This window comes from Poecilia mexicana, unplaced genomic scaffold (genome assembly GCF_051168715.1).
Source record: "Poecilia mexicana isolate PSO_F unplaced genomic scaffold, ASM5116871v1 scaffold_6, whole genome shotgun sequence".
NCBI lineage: Eukaryota > Metazoa > Chordata > Actinopteri > Cyprinodontiformes > Poeciliidae > Poecilia > Poecilia mexicana.
The window spans coordinates 10,540,733-10,564,812 of record NW_028263375.1 but is presented as its reverse complement, the minus strand read 5'-3'; the positions used below and the strand labels follow the sequence as shown (position 1 = coordinate 10,564,812).

The window sequence follows — 24,080 nt, the reverse complement described above, 5'->3', positions numbered from 1 at the left end:
ACAGTAAGTAAATTCCGAGCCGACCCTGAAGGGACCAGGGAGCTGCCGCTGAAGTTCTCAGCGAAGTTTGCGGTTTCAATTGAAGAGGTCGTCCACCAGGTGGCGCAGCCCAGGCAGGGGGTGAGAAGGCTCAATCTAAACACCGCACTCCGCTGCTTCTCCTCCTCGTACCATGAGCTGAATCTGTCCGGGGACACACCAGGGGGAAGATGGCGGCCACTGACCATTCCCGGTCCGAAGCTGCCAAACAACGACGGCAGGATCAGCTCCAGCGATGGCTGGGCTCGGAAACGGACCGGACGGGGTCGGAGACTCGGAAAACCACGGGCGGTTCTGGGACGCGGCGCGCGAAAGTGCAGTTCGCGCAGGGAGCCGTGTTTATGGCCGCCTGCTCCGCCGGCGACCGGGAGGAGGTGGCGGCGCTACTCCGACAAGGAGCTGACATCAACCACGCCAACGTAGACGGGCTGACAGCGCTTCACCAGGTGGACAGTTTTTAACTTTATGTCTGTTATTAAGACACAAAATTTCTTTGTCATTTTTTTTGTAGGCGTCCGATTGTCTCTAAACTAACCGCGACGTTGATCCGTTAATGAGCCTCACAGAATGAGGCGTTCAGGTTATCTAGCTCGTTAGGTAAAATGTGTTGCTTTCTAGGAAACAAAGTAAACGTTTGCTTAATATTTACCGCAGCAGGTTCTGCAGCTTCATCGGAGTGCTTGGATTTGTTCAGGGAGGTTTAGGCAGAATTTCTGGCCTGTGTGTGGATTGTCACAGTTTCTTTACTTTAGCCTGACACGTCCGCCTTATTTTTTCTTCCCTTGGTTAGTTTAATACTTCTTGCTTTGTTTTTTTAGTTTTATACCACACAGTAAAATGAGGTCATATCAATGTTGCTGGGATGATTTTCTTTTATAGACGCAGACTAGCAGGGTTGAGGCAGACACTCCCTGTGTAGTGATATATTGTAATAATCTAGTGAACAAACAGGTCCTCCTGTAGAAAAACTAAAACTACAGGAGGGGTAGGAAATTATTCCAAAAGTTACAGTTCATTGATTCAGCATGTATATTATTTTATTGTATTTATTTTACTAGGTTTGTTCCATTGAGATCATACAGCTTATTTGCAAGGGAGATCTGGTCAAGATAGTTTAGTCTTGGTTGTTTTTAGATGGACAACAATAATGGACTAAGAATTAAGCCTTGTGGAACCTCTTTTGCAAGTTTGGCTTGTTATATCTGAACCATCTTGGTTCTGTCTTGAAGCTACTTTGCAAAGCCTCCAACTGCTTGTTTAAAAAAATAATGGTATCAGAGCCGTTTGAGGAATCCAGTTGCATAGAAAGATGGCACTACTTTTTTTTTAAATCAAAGGCTTTTTTAAGGGCATTGATGGTTTTTATAGGAGCAGTAGAAGTGCCATGATCTTCAGGAAAACATGTGTTGTGTGACAAGGAAATTAAACTAGCTATATGTTCTTTTTCTTGTCCGCTGACCGAGGATTACTGCTCTTAGGGATGTTTCTGTCTATCGTCTTCAACTTTAGAGACCCTCCCTCCTTTCTACTTCAGTGTCATCAGTGGGCTGCACTCTGGACATCGTCACTGTCACACAAACCTTCTGTGATGCTGCATTTCCTTTTCATTTATAACACGGGGTGTCAAACACGTCGTCGTCTCATTACGCAAGCTGAAGACAAAGCCAGCGAGTGTCATATGTGATATTTAAGAAGATGTAAACATTGTTTTTTTCCCCCCCATATATGAGGTTTCCAAAAGAGCTGCAAACGCTTCAGTCATTTATAGCTACCAGTGAGACTTTCCTGTGAAAGCAATTAAACTATTATAGTTTTTTACCTGTAGAACCATTTTTTTGTTGTTGTTGTTTTTGTTTTGTTGTAAACCATTAGTTGTTCCCAAAGACAAGCTTCCAAGCTCACTGTTTGTGTTCCACTGAGATGATTTTCAAATCCAAACTTAGTACTTCTGCATCACCTGAAGATGGTGAACCAAGCCATAAGACTCACAATGAGCTCAATACTCCATGTTTGCCCCAAAATCCATGATACAATTTAGATAGAAATGACTAGATTTGAAAGAGTCAAAGTTCATCTCCTCTGTTTTCTTCAGCTTGTGTAACATGAGGGTCGCCAGAGTCGAATTCTGGCTCATGCAACGTGGAACCCTCTTTTAATTTCAATGCAACTTGAATGCTTTAGAGTCATTATTTGTCAAATGTCGGTCCTCCTTCACACTATTTAATGAAATGCAATCTTTTTGACTCTGATAAACACAAAGAAGAACCAGAAGTTTGTCTTTACACTGGCCATCAATGCTGATGTGTGTTTGTTATGGGGAGGGGCGATGCACTACTTGGTGTTATATTTAAGGAAGTGGTAGTAACCCCAAGATAAAAGTTTTGTAAAGCATTCCTGTTTTAGTTTGATCCCCATGTGGTACCCAAGTGAGTTTTTTTATCCATCCCGTTCCTCCCCTGTTGCTCATCTGTTGCCTGGCAACTTGAATCAAATATAGGCCTACTCTTTCCAAACTTTCCATCCTCACCAACCAAAGACTTTCTCCACAACACCGTCTTTCTCCTCCTCCTCCTCCTCCTCCGACTGCCTCGCTCGCTCTTTCTCTTCCTCCTTCCTCTCTGCCAGTTCCCTGTGGAAGGGACTTCGGGGATTTCAGATGAAGAAATGGAAAACATTCCTCAAACAGCACAAGCTGCTGTCAAAGGCGATTTCCACAATGAGTCACTTGATGACTTGGAGAAAGACTCCGCTTGGAGGGTCTGTGCTCACCTCTGAAGCCTTCACAGGGGCAAGAAGTGCCCTCTGTTCTTTCATTCAGCTACTTGTTCGGATACCCCTCCCACCAAACAGACACACATCCCTCAGTAGTGGGTGAATAAAGCTTTTTGGCGCCGCTTGCAAGCATCATCTTCTGTTCTTACAACAAGCACATTTTTGATCCCCCCCCAACCTGGTTTCCCGCTAATTGTCTCATATTGCGAGGAACGAAGGAAGGCCTGTAGCGGCTTTGCGATTAGTTGATTTAGACCAAAAGCAAAGCCTCTTAGGTAGCTTAAGTCACTCCTGGAGGGGAACGGCTCTGTGTGAGGCTTTAGCATCATGTAAACACTCTCATTACTCTCCACTCAGTTTGAGGAGTTATAATTACTGATGTTGATGTGACGGCATTTACTTCAGGTTAGCAAATTCTGTCATCCACATCCAAATAAATAAAGAGAAAGAGGAGGTTTCTCAGCAGCAATTGGCAGAAAAAAAAATGTCCCGAAGACGATTCCTATTCTTTTCTCAGGCGAGAAAAGGCGAGGTTGATATGTGTGGCTTTCCAGTTAAACGTCTTGACTTCTATACTTATCGTGTCAAAACTTACTGCGGGCATCTCTGTTGTCATGGTGATTAATTGTCAACGCCTTTGAGATCTCTTAACTTCTCATCTGATGCTGGGAGAAGATCAAAATGTCTTTTGTTCATGAGTGAACATTTGCAAGGCTAACAGCATCCTCGTGTCTTCACTGTTTTTGTTTTTGCTTTGTGATGTCAAGCTATTTTTAAGCAGAGCAGCCTATGTATGGGCTTAGAAAACTTTGAGAATGCATCTGTGGGGTGCGAAGGCTTCTCCTAGTGACCGGAGCGGTCACAACTTCCTGTGTGGTCAGCGCTACAAGGATCAGTCAACAAGTGAAATAAGTTGACTGATCCCCATTCAACGTTTTTGGTTGTTGTCTTTTATTTTGGATATTTAAAATCACTTCCAGTTCCAGTGTTGGCTGTTCTGTGCAAAATTAGGGTTTATTAGTCTCTTGCACTTGCATTATTGTGCAAATATCAATATATTATTTGAAAATGATCTCAAAAGTCCAGTACTATTGTTTATTGCGATAATTTCTGGGACAATTTATCGTTCAGTAAAATGTGTGATTGTGACAAACCTAGACTCATCTTCGTAATGACATTATAAATATGTTGCTTATAAAGTAAAAATTACGTCTTTCACGGTTTTCTTCATGTTAGTGTTTGTTTGAAATTGCAAAAGGGTAAGTTGTCATAAAAGATGTTGAGTAATTAAGGTATTACTGAGTCATTCTAACACATGAATATGCTAATAAACCATTTAGTTGTTTTGGGTCATTGTGAAGCTCCTGCTCAGTCTTAGATTGTGAACAATTTTGTTCCATTCTTTTAATCAGCTCTGACCAGCTTCACTGTTTTTGCTGAAGAAAACTTTCGTCACAGCATGATGCTTCCACCACCATGTCTCACAATCGGGATAATGTGAAGTGTTATTCCTTCACCGATTTTCATGGGCTTTCTCTCAGCAACACATTTCTTCCTTCCTTCCACTGGTCCAGATTTGTGGAGCATCTTATTGTCCTTTCAACAGACTTTCCTACCTGAGCTGTGGTTCTTTGCGGCTCCTCCAGATTTGTGCTTTTCTTTTGTGACCTGTTTAGGTTGACTGTCTTTTCCTTGTAGATTTGTAGTAAGGCTGAAACAATTAATTGTATTAATCGTGATATATTAATTATTGAAATAATCGTCAGCTTATTTAGTGACAGTTTAACTAGAGTATAAACAATCAGAAAAGGCCAGTTGTTGAAGCAGTAATTTAGAGAAAACTGTGCGAAAATATATACATTTTGCCTTAAAGATGTATAAAAAAAAACATAAAAACAAGATGGTGAACAGATCATCTCTACACTGTTAGGTCAAACAGAAAGGGCTAAGGTTTTCACTTTGCTGTTAGTATTTTACTTCATTTTTTCGCTTCAAATGATCAAGCATACGCTAAAGGGATACTTTCTTATTGCAGTTCAGCCAATAAAATGTTAAAAGGAAATATATGTTTTTATTTGTATCTTTTATGTATTTCTAATATTGTATAAATAGGCATAAGTGGTTAAATGGGAAAATCTGAAGAATATGCTATTTTTTAAATCCAATTAATTGTAAGAATAATTGACAGAAAAATCAATCGCTGAAATAATTTAGTTGCAGCCATACTTTGCAGGTCTCATCGATTAATTTACCAACTAGTGGACGTTATTATCATAAGGTGTCTTTAAATTCTTGCAATATATTTTATTTCGAAGTGAAAAACAGGAAAAAGGTTAAGGGAAGTGAATATTTTTGCAAGGCGCCGCATGTAGTCTGTCTCATCTATGTTTTTATTTCTACGTAACGACAGCGGTCTTGTTCCTGGGGCTGGTTGAAACCTTTTGTAGTGCCAATTTCTGACTCATTGCTAAGACAAAAAACAGCTGACTGACCATAAAACGCCTTAATCTGGCCTCTCTACTCAGCTGTTGGCCACTTTATGTGTCACTACAATACATTTGGATGCATATACAACCAGTCGGGTAGAAAAAACAAAGTAAGGGGACTCCTTTCTTGGAAAATCAAGAACTGCCTCAGGTGTTCTCAGTTGGCAAAAGCATTAGGAGCGCTGTGAGAAGAAGTAGCAAATCTTGATTTTCTTGCTAATGGGTACACAATGCTGCAAGCACTGAAGGCAGTGGGTGCGAAACATTAAGCTGCAGGTTTCCGTAGACATACTTGCACTCAGTTGCTAAAAGCAGGAGAAAATGTCGCACGTAAATATTGGATTGGACCTGAAAGGAGCCACACTGTGATAGGACTGGGTCATAGCAGCCCAGAGCTGCTGCTTCTGTAGGAAGCTCCCTGTCTCAGATATCCTCTTTCCATCAAAACGGACCATCATTGTGATGCTTGTGTGGACTAAAGGCACGTCCGAGTTGGCCAACAAAAGAGGCAGCTACTGCAGGTTTGTACAATGGAAAGGTTTGTGACGGTTTTATTGGAAAGGTTCCACAGAAAAGCACAACATTGGAGTTTTTTTTTATGGGTAAACAAGTCCGTACTGCAAGTTAGAGCACAGTTCAGTGGAATAAGAATCTTGTTTTTTTTTGTTTTGTTTTTGTTTTACATCACATGGTATGAAACTAAGGTGTGTAATATTTGTCACCTGGTGCGGCATGTAGGTGTGGCTCGCAGATCAGCCTGAGTAGATGAAGTCATGTGATCTCTGGTAGATTATATTTCATTATTGCTCATTTACATCATCAGCGGTTAATGATGGAAAAACGCAACTGGTCATCTCTGACCACAACTCCACCTTAAACACTCATTATTATAGTCAGGTAATTCAACAAAATATCCATCCATCTTCTTTACACCCTTGTCCCTCAGTGGGGTCAGGAGGGTTGCTGGTGCCTCTCCAGCTAACGTTCCGGGCGAGAGGCGGGACACACCCTGGACAGGTCACCAGTCTGTCGCAGGGCAACACAGAGACACACAACCATGCACATACACACTCACACCTAGGATCAATTTGGAGAGGCCAATTAACCTGACAGTCATGTTTTTGGACTGTGGGAGGAAGCCGGAGTACCTGGAGAAAACCCACGCATGTGCAGGGAGAACATGCAAACTCCATGCAGAAAGACCGGGGCCGGGAATTGATCCCAGAACCTTCTTGCTGCAAGGCAACAGCTCTACCACTATGAAAGCAAATCTTTTTTTTTTCCTCTTGATAAATGGATGACGCTCAGGTTCATGTGCTTAAGGTAAAATGGGAACTATCTGAATATAGATGAATAGTATAGCTCTGTTTGAATTTTTTCCTCCTAGGTAATGTTTTCATCCAGAGCAATTTGTTTAAATGGAAGACTAACATTAGCAAGCATTATATAAACTTTCCTTTAAATGTTATAGTTGGACAGGAGACTGCAACAGTCAGTACAGTCTGTCATTCACTGGGAATATCATTTTAAAGGGTGAATAACACTGACATTGTTATTCAAATTAATATGCACACTCTATAATGCATATTTACAGGCTATGCACATGAGAAAAAGTGATGTTTTAAAAAAAAAAATGAATAAAAATTTGATGTGCAAAAGCAGTTCTCCAGCTCGCTGGCAGTGGCTAACATTTTAGTAGCGTCTGATGTAAAATCACATGAACATACCACAAGTACGGTGCGGTGAGTTACATCATGGACTTGCATACCAACATTTAATAATACTTTGAATACTACTCTCTACCCCATCATGCAAAAATATGCAAATTTGTGCAGATATGGATATTTAACTGTCCATGATCTGCACAATAGCAAAGCAAGAAATAAAATGTTTTACAAACACCTGAAACAAGATGGACACAGTCACTTAATGAAATGCATAGAGTTAGTTGAACAGAAGACCTTTATACTTTCCAACTGGACACATTTCCGTCATGCATTTCTTCTCTTCTACCGTGTTTTAAGTAGAGAAATGTTGGATTACACAAGGACACAGTAAAACACACGATAAGCGCAAGGAAAATGTAACTACCACAGTCTTAAAGTTCTCTTTAGTAATATGATCCATGTTATCTTCTTGAATCAAGAATCCTGTCTGGCTTGATTGTCATGTTTTCCAGACGTATGAATATATTCAACTGAGTCTTCTTCATGCATAAAGAAGTGGAAAAAACAACTAACGTTTCTGTTTCATTTCATTTTATGGGAATGTTTATAAAGTGGTGTCAAAGTATTTTGCACTTGTAAATTTCTTGTGGGTTTTTTGTGTGTGTGTGTGTGTCATGCTTAAATGTTTAAGTTGAAGAAATACACTTGTATATCAGAAATCCTGTGTAAAATTGAACCAAAGTTAATGACTTGACTACATTTTTAAGGTAGCAATTGCTCCCCCCCTTATAAGTAAAATCAACATTTGGAAATTACATTTTACATATAATCAGGTTCTCTCCATCTTATACTAAATTGGTTTGACGTTCTGAAGCATTTAAGTGTAATAGAAAGCAAAAATAAATGTATATGTTGGCAAATACTTTTTCACAGGACTGTAACTAGTTCAGCGCATCGATCCGTTTGATTTACGGTGACGGTAATTTTCAAAGCATTTTTGGCACGTTTGTATTTCCTTTATATTTATGTCTTAGTGTACAACTTCTAACAGACAAATACAAAGCAAATTGTTTCGGAATAGGTAAAGCTGCGATTTTTTTCATAAATGTTAAAAAGCATAAAATAATCCCATGAGATTCACATGCGATTTATCTCGAGACTTTGGATGGGTCACGTTGGGATCTTTAATAGACTTCTCCCCAGGAAAAGCTGCCAGACACAGCCACTGTTTCATTCACGGAACAAAATGACGGTTTTAGAAACTACTTGAGGGCTTTTAGCAGCCCACTTAGCAGAAAGTCATTACAGCAAGTATACAGTGTGGTCATTGTTTTAGCTCTGCTGCTCTAGTTGGGTTTAATAGATTTTGGAAATGTCTAGAGTTTCCCCCTTTTCTCACTGAAATTGTAAACTGATTTTTAATGGGTTGGAGACCCTCTGAAACAAACATCTGTATTATCCGTTTGAGTTCTCAGCTTCAGGACTTTTATTAAGCAAATCAAACGCAGCGATGCTGAGGTGTTTGTTCGTCTCCCTGTCAGGCGTGCATCGACGAAAACGCAGAGATGGTGCAGTTTCTGGTGGAGAACGGGAGCGACGTCAACAGAGGGGACAATGAGGGCTGGACTCCTCTGCACGCTGCAGCTTCCTGCGGCTTCATCCAGATCACTAAGTGAGTCCTCCTCGCCTTCACCATCCTGGCTACTGCAGACTCTGTGTTTTGTTTCACATCAACATTTTTTTTCAGTGTGGAAATTATAGATTAATATACTTAAATTATTTTCTAACTGCTTGCGGACCATCTCTTTGTTTGGAAGGTACCTGATAGAGCACGGTGCTAACGTTGGGGCTGTCAACAGCGAAGGAGAGCTCCCTCTGGATGTGGCCAACGAAGATGTAATGGAGAGGCTTCTCAGAGCTGAAATCAAAAAACAAGGTGAGCTCATTAAACACATCGCCGTCGAAGGTTCCCTGCTGAGTCATGGAGGCGACTGTGAACCTAAAATGAATCATAGTCACAAATCCATTTAACTCCCACTGCTTTATTTCTGTGTTTAATTATGTCATAGAATCAAACCGTGAAATCTGTACCAAAGACTTCAACATAGTGGAAGATTCTGTAACTTTTAAAAAAAATATAGTTAGCAACTTTTTAACATTTCAGAGAATAGCTTGTTTCTTAAATGGCTTCCTACATCTTCCTCTGTCTTCATACAGGTATTTCTCAGTGTTCTTCCCTCGGTAACATCTATGAACATCCATGTTCAGTAACTGGAGAATGATCAAATTTTAAACTTTTTGACCAATCCTGGTCACGAGCCAAGTTTTCATTGCATCTCAGATGTTATGAGTTGAACAATGTTGAAGTATTTTGAGGATAACTGTAGATTAAATAAAGAAGTAATAGTTTGCCACAAGTTAAGCAAAAGTAATTTGGTTTGTTTTGTTATAGTTCACATAAATGAATAACAAAAACTCTGTGATGGCAGAAAAGCATCTGAATATTGTCAATACCGAATAAAGTTAACCCACATTTTTCAGACTTTTTTTCCCTTCATGACATCAACCCCTATTTGAACTTTTGCATCTCGACCACTAAAGTTATGCATCAAGGTCTGTTAAAGTCTGTTCAATATGCCAGATATGTGCTATTGATTGGCAGAATTCACATACATAGCACTTGATATATGGTATTGAGTATCGCGTCCATAGATATTGGAATGAAGATCGTCAAATCAAGACTCGGCAACAAAGCAGTTCAAAGTGCTACACCTTAAACAAAACATAATGCAGTAACCAATTGTGAAACAAGCAAAAAACATTAATGCCATCATAAAAATCATCAAGCAAAAATACATAAAATATATCAATCAATGTTCCTATTATTATTAATCAGAGGCAAATAAATAGGAACTCAGTCTTTCAGCATCTTGCCAGTTTTCTGGACATTTGTTCCAGAAACTGAACCAGAAGACCTGAGAGGTCTAAACATGTTCACCTCTAATTCAAATGGTCACAATTTCTTGGAGAATTCCAAAAAGTATGAGAAGAATCTCCCTTTGTAATGTCTTATGGTTTCACTCTGAAAACGGTTTGAATTAAATGCATATTTAAAAAAAAAAACAATTTTGTCATTCTCACGTCGTTCACATCTGCCTCACAGGGATAGACGTGGATAAAGCCCGGAAGGAGGAGGAGAGGATCATGCTGCAGGACGCCACGGCGCTGCTGGAAGGAGGCGGCTCCCTGACGCCTCACCCCAACACCAAGGCTACGGCTCTGCACGTCGCCGCAGCCAAAGGTTACATCGAAGTCCTCAAGTAAGAAGACAAATGACGGACGTTTTGTCCTGTTTTGGTTTCGTCTTGTATTCACGGCCATGTCTGCCCCTCCTCCTGTTCTTCCTCACCTTGTCAGGGTACTGTTGCAGTGTAGGGTAGATGTGGACTGCAGGGACATAGACGGGTGGACGCCTCTGCATGCGGCGGCTCACTGGGGACAGGAGGAGGTGTGCACCCTGCTCGCCGACCACATGTGCGATATGGCCGCCGTCAACAACGTGGTGAGGCCGACCGAAATGACCTTTGCTCACTCCTAAATCAGCCGCTGAAGCTTTATCGTCGGCTGCAGCTGATAAAACACGGCTCAATTTCCTTATAGGGTCAAACGCCTCTTGATGTTGCAGACGAGAACCTCGTGGACACCCTGGAGGAGCTGCAGAAGAAACAGAACGCTGTAAGTCTGCCTTCAAACGAGCTCCGCAGCTATTATCACCCGCTCAGATAAACTCCATCTGATTGATGGTGCTGCGGCACAGAATGTTCTCTGTGTTTATGTCTGTTTATATTCCTCTTCAGTTACGCAGTGAGAAACAGAAACAGAATCCTGTTATTGAGACCAATCAACCTATCTCCATGGTACCAGTCCGCACTCGCAGGTTAGTGCCACGATATGTGTGTGTGTGCGTGTGTGTGTGTGTGTGTGTGTGTGTTGGTACACACTTTGCCCTTCCTTAGCTGAATCCCATAAAGCCCAGTACCAGTTGTCTGCATGCACGCAAGTCTGATTTTAACGGTCCAAGCGTTCCTGTGAGCTGATGTGCTGCTGAAGTGACTTTGTCTGTCTTAGTGTCATCCTGCACACTTACTGATCTCGATTTGTAATTCAGGAATAAGCCAGTTAGAAGTTAAGAAAAAGAAAATCTGTGTATAACATGATTATATAGATGGCAAACGGAAAATTAGACATAAATAACGGCAGTTCTGATCTTTTTATTGTGGAAAGTCCTTCATCTGTCATAAACAATCTGAATAGCTGTTTCGAGTTCATTTGTGTAGAAGTAATCAGGACCTTTATGTGAAGTACTGTCTAAGTAAAACATCTGGTACGTTTCTTTTAATCGGCGTTAGATCAGCAGCTGTAAAGTGGCTACTTGCTGCTGTCAGACGCTTCTGGCTTTTCTCCTTTTCGATGCCTGTGCTGAGAACTGTCTGTGCAGTCGTGGACGAGAGCTGCAGATCAAACCATCAAGAGCCAGAGGACGCTTTGTGCCGCTAGTCTGATTTACAGGGTTCCAGTATAATCTGGGGGAATTATACAATTTGCGTATTTTCCAGATGTGGGTGATTGTGGAACAGAAATTGAATCTGGACTCCCTGTCAGAATCTCTCCTTGATAGATTTCAGATCTGAATGTCAGAAAAAAAAGTCTATCTGTCTGTCTGGCCATCCATTGATCTATATTCATATGTTCATCGTTTCCTTCGCCCATATCTATCCACCTACCCATCCATCCATTCTTTTGTTTGTCTACTGGCATATCCATCCATTTTTCCATTTATTTTCCCAACCATCGGTTCTTACATCCTTTTGTCCATCAATTGGTCTATTTTGTCTGGCCAAATGTCCTTCTCCCAATCCATTTTCTCATCCATCCATCCGTCCATCCAGCGTTTTGTCCATCCATTTGTCAGTTTGTTCTTCTACCATCCATCCATCCGCCTGTTTGTCTATATTCACTCATCCCTCAGTCTGTCCATTCATCCATCCTTCTGCCCATACATTTTTCTATCCACTCATCCGTTTGTTCGTTGATTCATCCTTGACTTTGTCCGTTTTCCCATCATTCGTTCGTCTGTCCATCCATCTATTTATATGTCAAGTCTGTGGTTTTTCAGGCTCCATAGTAAATATTCTACAATCCCAAAGGAATCTTTGTAAAGAAAAATAGCTCAAAAATAGATTTAAAAAGTGTGAAATTTTGTTGAAAAATCCCAAATTGAATGTTAATTTCTGAGGTTAGCGACTACATTTTATGAAGGAAAATGGAAAACATGATAGGCCTACATTCTGTTTAACCACAGAACTGCGGTTTGTTTCAAAGAAGGAGACGTTATTCTCCTGCAGCTCAGTGTGTTAAGCTCTCCAAATAATTCAAGCATCCTTATTGGCTTTCTGTGGATTCCTTTAACTTGAGTGATTGGACATAATGCATTATACTTCCACATAGCTATTAGTCACATTAGTGACTAATAGTCACTTTTGGTTGGTGTCGGTAAACATAGTCAAGCCACGTGACATGCAGTCAGAAAGAAGTAATGGAAGCTGCTACTAAAAAGTCTTAAAACTTAAAATGTTGCCATTTAAAAGTCTTAATGTTCTGCAGTGCCCTTTAGGCAATGACGCAACATACATAAAATGCTTTGAATAATGTGTTCCAGTGACCATTACATAGGATCAGGCAAATCCCACTTTCCTGTCAGTATTTGTGGCTCTTAGACCTTTTCCTACATCAGTGTTTTAAATCCGGACAGGGATTATTTGTTTCCCAAAAACCACTCAGCACCCTCTCAGAGCCTGCTGTTTATAACATTATAGCTGCACAGAGTGTCCTTTAGGTTTAACTTGGTACATCTTCAGTCATGCTAATTACACGGCTTTATGAATAACATGACTTGGTTGAGAAATAGGGATTGAATCATTTTTTAAAATGATTTAATCTAACATTCTGAGCCTTCCTGAGAGCAGCTTATTTACTACAAGTACCAGCAACCAGTAATTACCGATAATTATTGCTTTGAAAGTCGTAGAACGGAAAACTTTTATTTCTACAAAACTCTGTGCTAAAAATCTATGCAACCCATTTTGTCCTGTTAACAACCACAACCTGTAATGTGTTTCAGGTGACAGAGCAGCAGAAAGTTGTTGTGTAGGGTTAAGTGGAAGGTAAATTGTACATGGTTTTTGAAATACTTTTGCAAATTAAAATCTAAAATATGTGGTAAACGTATAAATATTATTCATTTTCACTCTGAATACATATGACGGTTTTATGGCGAAAAGCACTTTGATCTGCCTTGTTGCTGAAATGTGCAGGACAAGCCAAATCTGAACTTATAACTGTCAGGCAAAATTGTATACAGGCCTGTCACAATAAAGAATAAATCAGTCGTACGATAAACTTGAGGGAACTAGTGGCAGCATCATGCTGTGGGGATACTTTACAGGAAAGACTTGTAGCTCTATGATGACAAAATATGAATACTTTTGTTGATCATAAGTGGCTAACATGACACTGAGACCAGGCATTGTCTTTTTTTCATTTGAGTTAGTGCTCTTTTGTTTTTTGTTTTTTAACAAATTAAAGCAAAATAAATCATAAATTGAAGATGCAATTAGAAATCTGGTGCCAACTCAAAAACAACGCACTACCTAAAGAGTCCAGCGGTGCTACTTGTTGACGTGCCGATTGACGCTTGCTTGCTCGCTTTAATTGGCTGCACGTTGTACGGTCGCCCTCACTGATCGGCTCCCTGCATGCCACCTGTCGTCCCGCCCCGACTCGGGCTCCGCCCCCCCATCCCCTCTCCATCGCAGGACCTCTATTTCCCGCATGAGCAGCAGGGACAAGATATGCCTTCATGAGCGGGAGAAGCACCCGCCTCCCGCCTTGCCGAGCAGTCCAGCTGAGGACGAGGAGGAGGAAGGCCAAACGGGGCAGAGCCAGGCGAAAGCCTCCAGCAGCTCCAGCTCAGAGGAGGAGAGCGAGTCCGAGAGCGACACGGAGTCAGGTGAGGGGGGCGGGGGGAGAGAGGGGAGAAGCTGCTGTAGTTTTGTTTTGACTTTGTCTCTGCGAAACTGTTTGGAGGATTTTTGACCTGCGTAATGTTTTAACGTTGCAGAGAAAGCAAAAAACAGAGAAATCATAAACAACTTGAACAACAAACGAAATACCACCAGTGCGCTTTCTACCTCCATGTCAGCGACCACCACTGCAGGCCAGCTGAAGAAGGTAGCCTTTACAGATGTTGCATGGATACCAGGTGCTTACTGTGCTTTTTAGAGTTTTGCAACCCAAGACTTTTGCACATGTGGCAGGAACCAAGCAAGCCTCCAGCCACCGAATCCCCCGGCTCATGGAGAACGTCCCTGAGGAAAGCGGGCAGCTCCGTGACTCTGGGCTCAGCAGGGCTCTCGGACTCCGTCCAGGACCCGAGCAGAGCTGCAGAGTCTGGACTCGGAATGAGCCGCTCCGCCTCCAGCCCCCGCCTCAGCTCCGACGCCGACACCAAGGTACACAATCGTTTCTGAGATTTATGCGCCCACAAAAGTACTGCCGTTATTTAGAACGTGAAGAGCCAAATAAAGGCGTCTTTTAGAGCTTCATCTCACTGAGCTGCATAAATAACTGATAAACAGACCAAAGTCTCCCTCTTTCATTTTCCCCAGGAACCAAGACTCGCTCGAGTGCCGCCGACTCCGACACGGAGACTCTTCAGTATTCCAGATAACAGCTCTGACAGCTCCAACAGGTGGGATTTAATGGGTCCAGCGTAGAGAAGCAGAATCGAAGTCACTGCATATGTGTCCCTGTCACATGTCTCCCTTTTCTCTCAGTTGGCTAAGCCGTAGCTCGTCGTACACTCGACGACTTCATAGTCAGTTAGGGAATGAGTTCACTAGCTCCACACCATCTTTGCTACACAGGTCAGTCACGCTGCTCACCACCTGTTTCGTACGTGTTTGCTCTGCCGTTTATGTGTTTGTGCTCTTGCGTTGTCACAGCTCACAACAGCAGCCCCACCCTCCCCTCCTGCCCTTCATAGCTGCAAATACTAATTTATGTGTAAAAGTTACAGTGTAATATGTGCTTTTGTTTACCTTTCCTATTTTGTTCTTTTATTAGCTCGTCTTATGTAAAGAGACTGGATGACGCCAACGTGACCTCATCGAGTACAGGAACAAGCTCTGCTGGTCTCAGCCGCCTTAATAGTCTTTTAGCTCAGAGGTATTTTACCGTAAAATTGCAGATATATTGCGTTTTTCTTTTTCAGACTTCTAGGCCAAAAGTACTATATTCACTTCTCTGCCTAAAATCAAGAAAAAAGGGAAATCAAAACCCACAAGTTACAGAAGAGTGATGGTGTTACATTTGGAAAGCCTGGCTAACGCATCAATAAATAACATTTTGTCCACTCGAGGCAAAGTTAGGGATACCTACGTCTTAAGTCTTCAGACTAAAATGAAAATGGATGTGGCTATTTATCCAAGAAGGAGAAAGTCAAAGGTATTTGATGGTAGTAGTTTGGAGACCTTAAAAACCGGCACCTGATTCTCAGTCTGCCTGTAATTGGAAACACAATATTCAAATTGCTTGAAATCTGTCAGCATGTAAAAAGCCATTGCAGTTTCTGCTCCAGTTCTGGCCAGCATCATTACTCTGATGTGAACAGACATGCCGCAGCATTTTCCTCCCAACAAGTGTGTCAGCGGCCTACGTTATATTAACCTGCCATGTTGTGATTATGTTGGTCTCATTTTTGTCCACATAATTAGCTCATATATATGTTGTGGGGTTTTAATTGCACCACAGTAATGCATCTGTCAAAACATTATTCAGAGGACACCATCCATTACACTGCTTGAACTCTTTTAGTTTGTCTATTGTTGGTTTCTTCATAGGTCACTATATTCCAATGCTACAAACAATCTGAGTTCTGTCTCCTTCATTTGGCTCCAGACTGGTTTAACAAACAGCCCCTCTTTGCTTTATCCAGCAGGAACCTCAGATATTAGAAATGATGGCTTGCTGGAGGCTTGCACTCTGTTAAGGTTTTAAATGATTGGATCTTAATTTACCCAATTGCTAACCTTTTTCCTTTAACGACTGTTAAAGAAGCTATGCTATGAAGCTTACCAGAAATAGCACATGCTATAAACAACCATTTCCCAAGTGCTGACCTGAACCACATCCTTGCCAGCAATAAAATGTCTTCTAGTTTCCTCTGTCTCTGACTTTAATGGTGCAATATTTCGAAGTGTGGTCAACACGGTCTGAATGGCTACATTGACTTCCTCTGCTGTAGTTGCCATAGGCAGACTACATTTCTAAAACAGCACAGAAAATTGACGTCACTGTTCACAACTCGGCTTTCTGTTCTCTGATTGGCCCTGTTGAAAGTCTACTGGAGAAATCCAGCTCTATGGGAGAATTTGCAAATGAAGCACAGAACGTAGATGAGAATCGGGTGGAATCGCTTAGAAAGGCAATAGCAAGGCTACTTTGGCTCAGACATGAAGGGGAAAAAACACTGTATTTAGAAGCTAACTATGTTGGAAGATTGTTTAAAGAGAGTTGTTATTGTTTTAATGAAATCTGTGGAAATAAGCAGATGTTTCATATAGGAAACAAAATGGAGGGACAAAAAGTGGGGGGAATATATTGTGATCATAAACAACATGATCTGGGGTTCAGGCTGGTTACATGCTGCTCAAGCTATCTGTAGTAGCTGCAGCATGAAGTGTTTTATTTACTATCCCCTCAGCTTTGGGTTGTTCGTTCCCTTTTCCCAGGATTCCAATTTTTTTATGATCCTAGAGCAAAAGTTGTTTACAGCAGAGAGGCCGGTTGGTGGGTGAAGGGAAATCCGTGCACTTCACCCATTTAATTTTCATGGAGCTCACAGGTTTTCTACATTAATGGCTTTCGTAGGAAAAGTCAACAAGTATTGACCAGACGACTATTAAACAGTTCAATGGAAACCTTTTTTGCTAAAAAAAAAAAAAAAAAAAAGTGTTATTTATGTAAACCAAGATGTCAAATCATCATCCAAACAAGGTGATGACCATGTATTATTAAAAAGAGAGGTTATGAGGGCTTTTTTGTCTTTGTGCCTTTGCAAAAAGGATTTGCAAATTGACTAATCTGCTTCTAAGGATGATGTAAACGACACGACACATAATATTTATTTATAATCCCTACTTTCAATATTTGAGGGTTTTATGGGTGAAAAATATGACCTTATGTGTGTTTCTGGCCTAATTTCAAACATAAACAACTTAAAACATTTTCCCCAAAGAGCTCCTCAGGAACAGACGGAAAAGAAGGAACCCCCGTCCACCATCACCTCAATTTCTCAGAGCACGACGACAAGCGACCAGGAGAGCAAACAGAGGCGCAAGTAAGAACAAAACATCTAAGCAAACCAAGACGGTGATCTGGCTTTGTCACTAACAGCGATTCTGATCACAAAGGTCGTATCTGACGCCTGTGCGAGATGAGGAAGCGGAAGCGCAGAGAAAAGCCCGCTCCCGGCATGCGCGGCAATCCCGGCGCTCCACCCAGGTCAGGATTTACCTTCCCACGCGTTCCCTGCCTTTGAACCTCGGCTGCGCCGTGTGTGTGTGTGTGTGTTTGCTTCATCGTTGTTTTCTTTTATTCAAAGGGAGTTACGCTAACAGATTTGCAGGAGGCAGAGAAGACAATTAAAACCATGAAGACAGACAACAAAGGAATAGAAAAGAATGAGGAAGAAGAGAAAGAGAAGGAAGCCAAACAGAAGAAGGCAGATGAAGGGGTAAGAACCCTCTGAAATGGTTACAGACCGGTTTGGCTGTGCCGTTCGTGTTTCTGTGATCGTGCGACACTAAAACGATGCGTTTACAGGAAGTGAGCTGGAGATCTCGTATTGCCAGCCTGCAGAAGTCGGACCTGCTGGGTCTGACTCAGCCTGCTGGCTCGGCTCGCCCTCCGGCATCTGAAAGAAAAGGTAGTCGCTTCTTCAGTGCCTTCCAAAAGCATCTTACATTCACAAAGTTTATGGATTTTATTGGGATTTCATATGATAGACCAATGGAAAGAGCATAATTGTGAAGTGGAAGGAAAATAATGATGGTTAAAAAGCTATTTGTTTTCAGCCCATTTTCTCTCTGGTATTTATTCTTTATTTTCATTCCACTGAATTGAATTTGTTTACTTTATTCATAGGAGTCAAAATGCCGATTTTTAACTCCGGAGGCGCTACAGGCGTCCACAGCTCAGGCAGGGAGAATCTGTCAACAACACATTATTAGTTTTGCCATTGACAAATCTGCCGTTTATGGCGAAAAATTTGTTGTGAAAGAAAGTAAGACATCAGACGTCCCAGTTAATGTTGGCCACGAGTTTTGTTTAGGGACACAGCAAACATATGGAAGAAAGCTCTCTGGTCAGAGGAGCCCAAAATTAAAACTTTTTGGCCTACTTAGCCTGCTGTGGAAAACTGGGATCATACTGGAAGAATGCTTTTCTACTGCATGGACAGAAGAGCTGGTAATAGCTGATGGTACAACTGAGCTAACTGGAGGGCAATGCTTTAAAAAACTTTTTAGAGGCTTCAAAAGACTTGAGACTGAATTGGAGCTTCGCCTTCCAACAGGTTAAGAACCCTAAACGTACAATCAGGGCCGCAATGGACTGGAGTAGATAAAAAATATATTCAAGCATAAGAATGGCCCAGTTAAAGTCCAGACACAAAATAAAAAGAACTAAAACCATGTACTGTTCGCTTTTTGTTCTACTTCCCAATTACACACCAATTTGTGTTTCTTCATAACAAAAAAATCTCAATAAAATACATAAAAGTTTTGGGTTCTCAAGTGAAAACAATTCAGTTGATATGCATTTTTTTTTTAGCATAAGCCCTTAGCTCTTTTCTTTTTCCACATCTGACATGCTGTGTGGTTCTGCTCAGATGTCGAGTCCATCACAGGAGAGAGCGAGACAGAAAAATGGGCCAGAGAGCGCAGAGAGAGGAGACAGGCCCGGGCCAGGAGGAAGGCACAGAGGACCGGGGAGGTAAACACCAAACCGTCTTCGCTGCAGGATGGTTTGGAGCAGCTGAAAGCTGCAGATTGACTCTGGTTTCATACCATCTGTCTTCTTCAGGGCGAAGACATTGAGCCCAGTGGAGAGGAGGAGTTCTCAGGGAGTGGGCTGGATCCACAGGTTGTACTTGATGTGCGTAATCAAATATCATTAAATAAATACAGCAGACACGTTTACCTTTTTTTTGTTTTGTTTTGTTTTTCTGTATGCAGAAAGACAAAGACACGAGTTCAAGGTTGGATACCTCGTATAGCAACCGCACCCAGAGAGAAGGATTGGAGAGCAAAGATTTTAAAAAGGTCAGCAGCAGCTGGAGTTGATTGGTTTGCTATGTGGTGATACTTCTGTTATTAATTGCCTTTGTGTCTGTGTGTGTGTGTGTGTAACAGCTGTTTGAGGAGGTTTCCAGAGAAAACAGCCAGCTCCAAGCTCAACTGCAGGACACACAGAGGATCATTAGTCAGACCAGGGTGGAGCTGGAGAAGGCAACGCAGGTGATGAGCAAGTTCAATTCCCTGCTTAAAGGGGCAGTACGATGTAAAATATTATGAGCTTTACGTCATGTTATAAAGTTATTTCCTCATCAGAAGCATGCCTGGAGTGTTTCCTTGATTCTTTCATGCTTTCATGTTTGAGAAATCCTTGAATCTCCCTTGGTAACCATTCAGCTGAGCAAAACACCTAGCTGGATGTAGCTCCAGCTAGGTGTTTTCAGAGCTGCAGTTTCCAAGTTTCCGCCTCACAGTGCAGCCCCCCCCCGCAACTCGGCCTCTCGGCTCCTTCAGACTAGCCAGCAGCAATTAGTAAACACCTGGTGGAATTGGACATTGACTGAGCTACTTCTCAGTGCAAAGCTGATTAAAAAAAAAAAAAAAAGAAGTTGTTAAAGGGCCAATAGAGGAGCTCTGTTGTGATTGGCTTCCTGAAGGCAGAGTTTCAGAAAGAGCAGGAGATTTTAAAGAGACAAAGACCCAATTTCAAGGCATTAAATTACAAAGTCACATTTCTTTTAAGTCGTATATGATACATATAGCATTTTTATAACAACTGATGGTAACATATTTACTTGTTTTTTTGTTTGTTTTTTACTAATTGCTTGAAAACCTTCGGTGGTGTTGATTATTAAAAAAAAGTATTTCTTTGTCCAACAGAGACAAGAGCGCTTCACTGACTGTTCAGCACTACTGGACCTGGAGAGAAAGGTAAAGCTAACTCCCACCCGTCCTGCCGATATTTTCTCTCGCTTGGTTTGTATTTTCGTAGTTCTTGTAGCTTCGTGTGCCTCACTAGTGCCACCCCTGCCGTTTGACACACTCTCCTCTCTTCCCCCACTTAAACCACTTCCTCACTTGTTTTCACTCAACTTCTGTCCTCCTTCTCTGCGTCGCTTCCTCTCTGCCCCCTCCCATCCCCTCACGTTTTTTCCCCGACACCAGGACCGGAGGATGTTGGAGCGGCGCATGGCAGAGCTGGAGGAGGAGCTAAAGGTGAGGAATGGTTCGGAGGGAGACTTATCAGGACCGCTGACACTTTTGCATGCTTCTCTGCTCGACTGGCCTGGCTTTGGCTTGTGGGAGCACGCTGCAGAGAGCTGCCTCTCACTGTGGTCAGGTGGTGTGATAAGGTTGGTGTTTGGCACCTGCCCACCCAGTTTTACCTGAGTGTTTTCTCTGAGACAGCCATGACAGTTTAACGAAACCGCTGGGAAAACAATGCAAGTTATTTTTTAAAAAGGTGTTGTGGCTAGACTGTACTGTAAATGGCTTAGCTGAAGCCACTTTTGAGTTATTTCTGGCTTCCTGTGGTGTTTGTTTCATAATTTGTTGCACAACAGAACCATTTTCCATTAGAGCTTCAGTACAGACTCAACATTTTGGTTTCAGCAAGGACGTCGGAAGTTAAGTATTTTATCCATCTAAACTTGTTCATTTGACTTTATTTATTCCGTAACAATTAAAAATACACATTTTCTTTGTGTATTTGCAGATGCTGTAGTTTTAAAATTCATTAAAGTGACAATAAAAATAATTGCGAAAAGACCAGTCCAGCAGAACCATGCCATCCAAAAAGTATCATCATCCATTTCTCGTTATCGAGGTGAAATGCTCAATATGTCATAGTATTGATTTTAGGTGAAATTTCCCAGCCCTAGTGTCGCCCCTCCCCCGCCTGTTCCTGCAGACTCCTGGTCAGCTGGCTGAAAGGAGGTTACAACTTTCTCCTTACTTACAGGAAAGATAAATTTGGCTGTTTTGAAATATTTTATGTTATTATGTCCAAACTAAAGTAGTGCCACAGGAGATCTCTGGTAGTTTATGTAAAAGTTTGCTCTTAGCACAATATGGTCAGTTGGAAAACACACTGTTGTCCTAGCAGGGTTTGTGTGATTTGCTATTTCTTAACTTCTGGTTTCTAGGAAATCCTTATTTCTTACTAGCTGTATTTAATTCCTCTGTGCAGTTGCTGTAAATAACAAAACACAGGCTTGTATCTTTTTTGTTTTGCTTAATGGGCTGTTGGTTAAGATTCCTTGTTTAATGCCATCCATTTAAACACTAGTTAAATATATTTCTAGGCTGCAGATTTGAGTGTTTTGACTTCTGATTCTCTTAAAGGAGAAATCAGTAACTTATCTTTGGATGAAATAATCCCTTTTATCATTTAAGAATAAAGAATGTAAGCAGAATCCAGCTGACCACATGAAATAAACTAGAAATAAACATTGTGCTCTGATTTTAAAGAAAAAAAAAATAAGGGTGTCACATTAAATATATTTCTTTAATTATTTTACCGTTCACTTGAATATGGGACTATTATTTTTAGAGGTGTGCCAATCAACTAACCGGGTTAGTTGGTTGGTTGATTGATTGATTGATTGATTGATTGGCCCCAATTTCCTTAATTTTGGGCGATGTGCAATTAATCTATACTTACATGTGAAAACGAACTTATCTACCTCCGAAAAGGTCTGAAAATAAATAAAAGTGCAGTTAAAACAAGTTTGTTTTGTTAATAAAACTAAAGTTTCAAAGTTCTGCAGTCCTTGTCTTGTACTTCTTACCGGATGGGATTTTTCATGTAAAGTAGATGGTGAGTCTGATTAATCGCTGTGAAAGACGCCAAGCGACGACACCAAAACACACTTTGACGCTGCACACACTCCCTGTTCGGACTTGATTTAACATGAGCTTTAACTTCTACCTGCAGGTTTTGGTTGACCTGAGAGCAGACAACCAGCGTCTTAAAGATGAAAACGGAGCACTGATCCGCGTCATCAGCAAACTCTCCAAATAGATTGAGAGAGACGACCACCAGGGAACTCTTTTCCCCCTCATCCCCCTCACTCCTTTCATCCATCCCACCGCTTCCATACATTCCTCTCAGTGCCAAAGGGTGAGGGGCGGTGGGGAGGGAGAGAAGCAATGGAAAGTTCTACGCACACGAGCACTGCGGCTTCACTTGGATTGAGATGCCTCTTCATGAACAGCTGGAGTGTCTTTTGAGTGCCTTATTGCTCAGTTGCCACAGGAGGGACCTGTGCACGCGCTTCCCCACCACGTCGACGTATTGTGACTATTCGTCAGGGAACCTGCACACACACGTACACCATCCCGCCGAGTGCATCCTTCCTTCCTTCCCACGATGCACGTTCCACTGAGCACACGACATGGCTTGGTTCTTAGAGCGTCCACCTTGTATTTATTCTTTTGTGAACACATTTCACGTCACACGTTGAGAAAGTTTCCCCTCACCAGGTCCAAGTGTTTTGGTGTTTTCTTCTTCTGTCACTTCTCTCCGGGGCACGTCTTAGGCTCTTCGATTTTGTGTTAAACCATGCCATGAAGGCGAGGGGGCGTCGGTGAAGCTCTGTTGGGTTGTTTTGCTGCCACATGCAAGTGTTTGAACCCACCTACCTCTCTCCACTTATGCACTTCCCTGCATCGTTTTGTTTTATTTCTGTAATCGCAGACATACTCCATGCTCTTAAAGGCGAACCAGGTCAGTGGACCACAGCACTTTACTCTCTGCAAAGCAATAAAAAATAAAAATAAAAAATCTGTGACCCTTTGCCCGGTCTTTTAGAAAGACGACTTTAAACCACAGCAACCGTCCTCACTGAGGAAGCGGCCTGACAATATTCACGTTCAAAGGTTGCGCAGTTGCTGAAATGACTAATTTGTCCAGATCTATTATGCTATGAATGGTTTTTAATTGTTACCATTTATATTATGTTCTCTCTTTTTTTTTCAATTCCTCTTTTAACTAAGAAGCATGGTTATGTATGTAAATGTAAGTCTATAATGTTACCCTTTGAAGTAAAATTCCATGTAGCCTTGCTTCACATGTTGGTTTTCTAATATATATTAAATGGATCTCTGCACCATAATAAAAAAAAGTGTTTTTCAAAGCTTGCTTGGTTATTCTGAACCTGTCACAATTGTTGCTTTTATCCATCAGATGTTTCTACTCAAAGCAAGATGGTTGTTATTTTATAGTTTCAATGCTGTAAATACCATCAAATGTCACTTTTTTCAATAATTCGGATTCATCATTTTCAGGTTTACAGTGTTGTGATGTTTACAGATTTTTTTCTTTTTTTTTTTGTTGCAAATAAATTTCTGCTAAGCTATTTTTAATAATAAGTAAAGTAAACCTAACATTTATAAACCGGAGGATAATCTAACTTTTTTTTAATGTAATATTCAGAATTTCCAAAGACCAAGTTTTGTGTTCTCAAATGTAAATCATAACCATAAAAAATAGCAAAAGTAAACATAAAAAAAAAAGATATTCCAAAGTTTGAGCTTTTTCAAACAGAAATGTCTAAAATTAACTTTAATTCTTTGAAATGCACCGAACGTGTCTGTAAAGTGTATTAGTTATCGGTTTGCTCCTTTTGACGGTGGTTCACCGCATCATTCGTGCATGTAGTGCGGAGGTTTTCTGTGTATGGCGGACAGATGGCCTGTAT

General features: G+C 41.3%; 1 protein-coding gene across 4 annotated transcripts; it reads left to right on the top strand.

Moving 5' to 3' along the window:
- The first annotated feature begins 112 nt into the window (after positions 1–112).
- Positions 113–23,516, top strand: LOC106933100 (protein phosphatase 1 regulatory subunit 12A). 4 transcript variants are annotated; one of them, XM_088006234.1, is made up of 24 exons: positions 114–485; positions 8,506–8,636; positions 8,782–8,900; positions 10,128–10,284; positions 10,382–10,526; positions 10,625–10,699; positions 10,822–10,901; positions 13,864–14,033; positions 14,145–14,254; positions 14,341–14,535; positions 14,692–14,774; positions 14,860–14,949; positions 15,149–15,250; positions 17,322–17,423; positions 17,497–17,587; positions 17,688–17,819; positions 17,909–18,011; positions 18,975–19,078; positions 19,169–19,228; positions 19,321–19,407; positions 19,498–19,602; positions 20,260–20,310; positions 20,545–20,595; positions 22,316–23,516. In XM_088006234.1, exons 1-24 carry the CDS (start codon positions 210–212, stop codon positions 22,400–22,402), a joined length of 2,706 nt encoding a protein of 901 aa, XP_087862360.1. In that variant the 5' UTR covers positions 114–209; the 3' UTR covers positions 22,403–23,516. The 4 variants fall into 4 exon arrangements, with proteins under 4 accessions (XP_014867630.2, XP_087862360.1, XP_014867629.2 ...); XM_015012143.2 differs by having other exon boundaries at positions 13,840–14,033; XM_015012144.2 differs by lacking the exon at positions 20,545–20,595 and having other exon boundaries at positions 113–485; positions 13,840–14,033.
- The last annotated feature ends 564 nt before the right edge of the window (positions 23,517–24,080 follow it).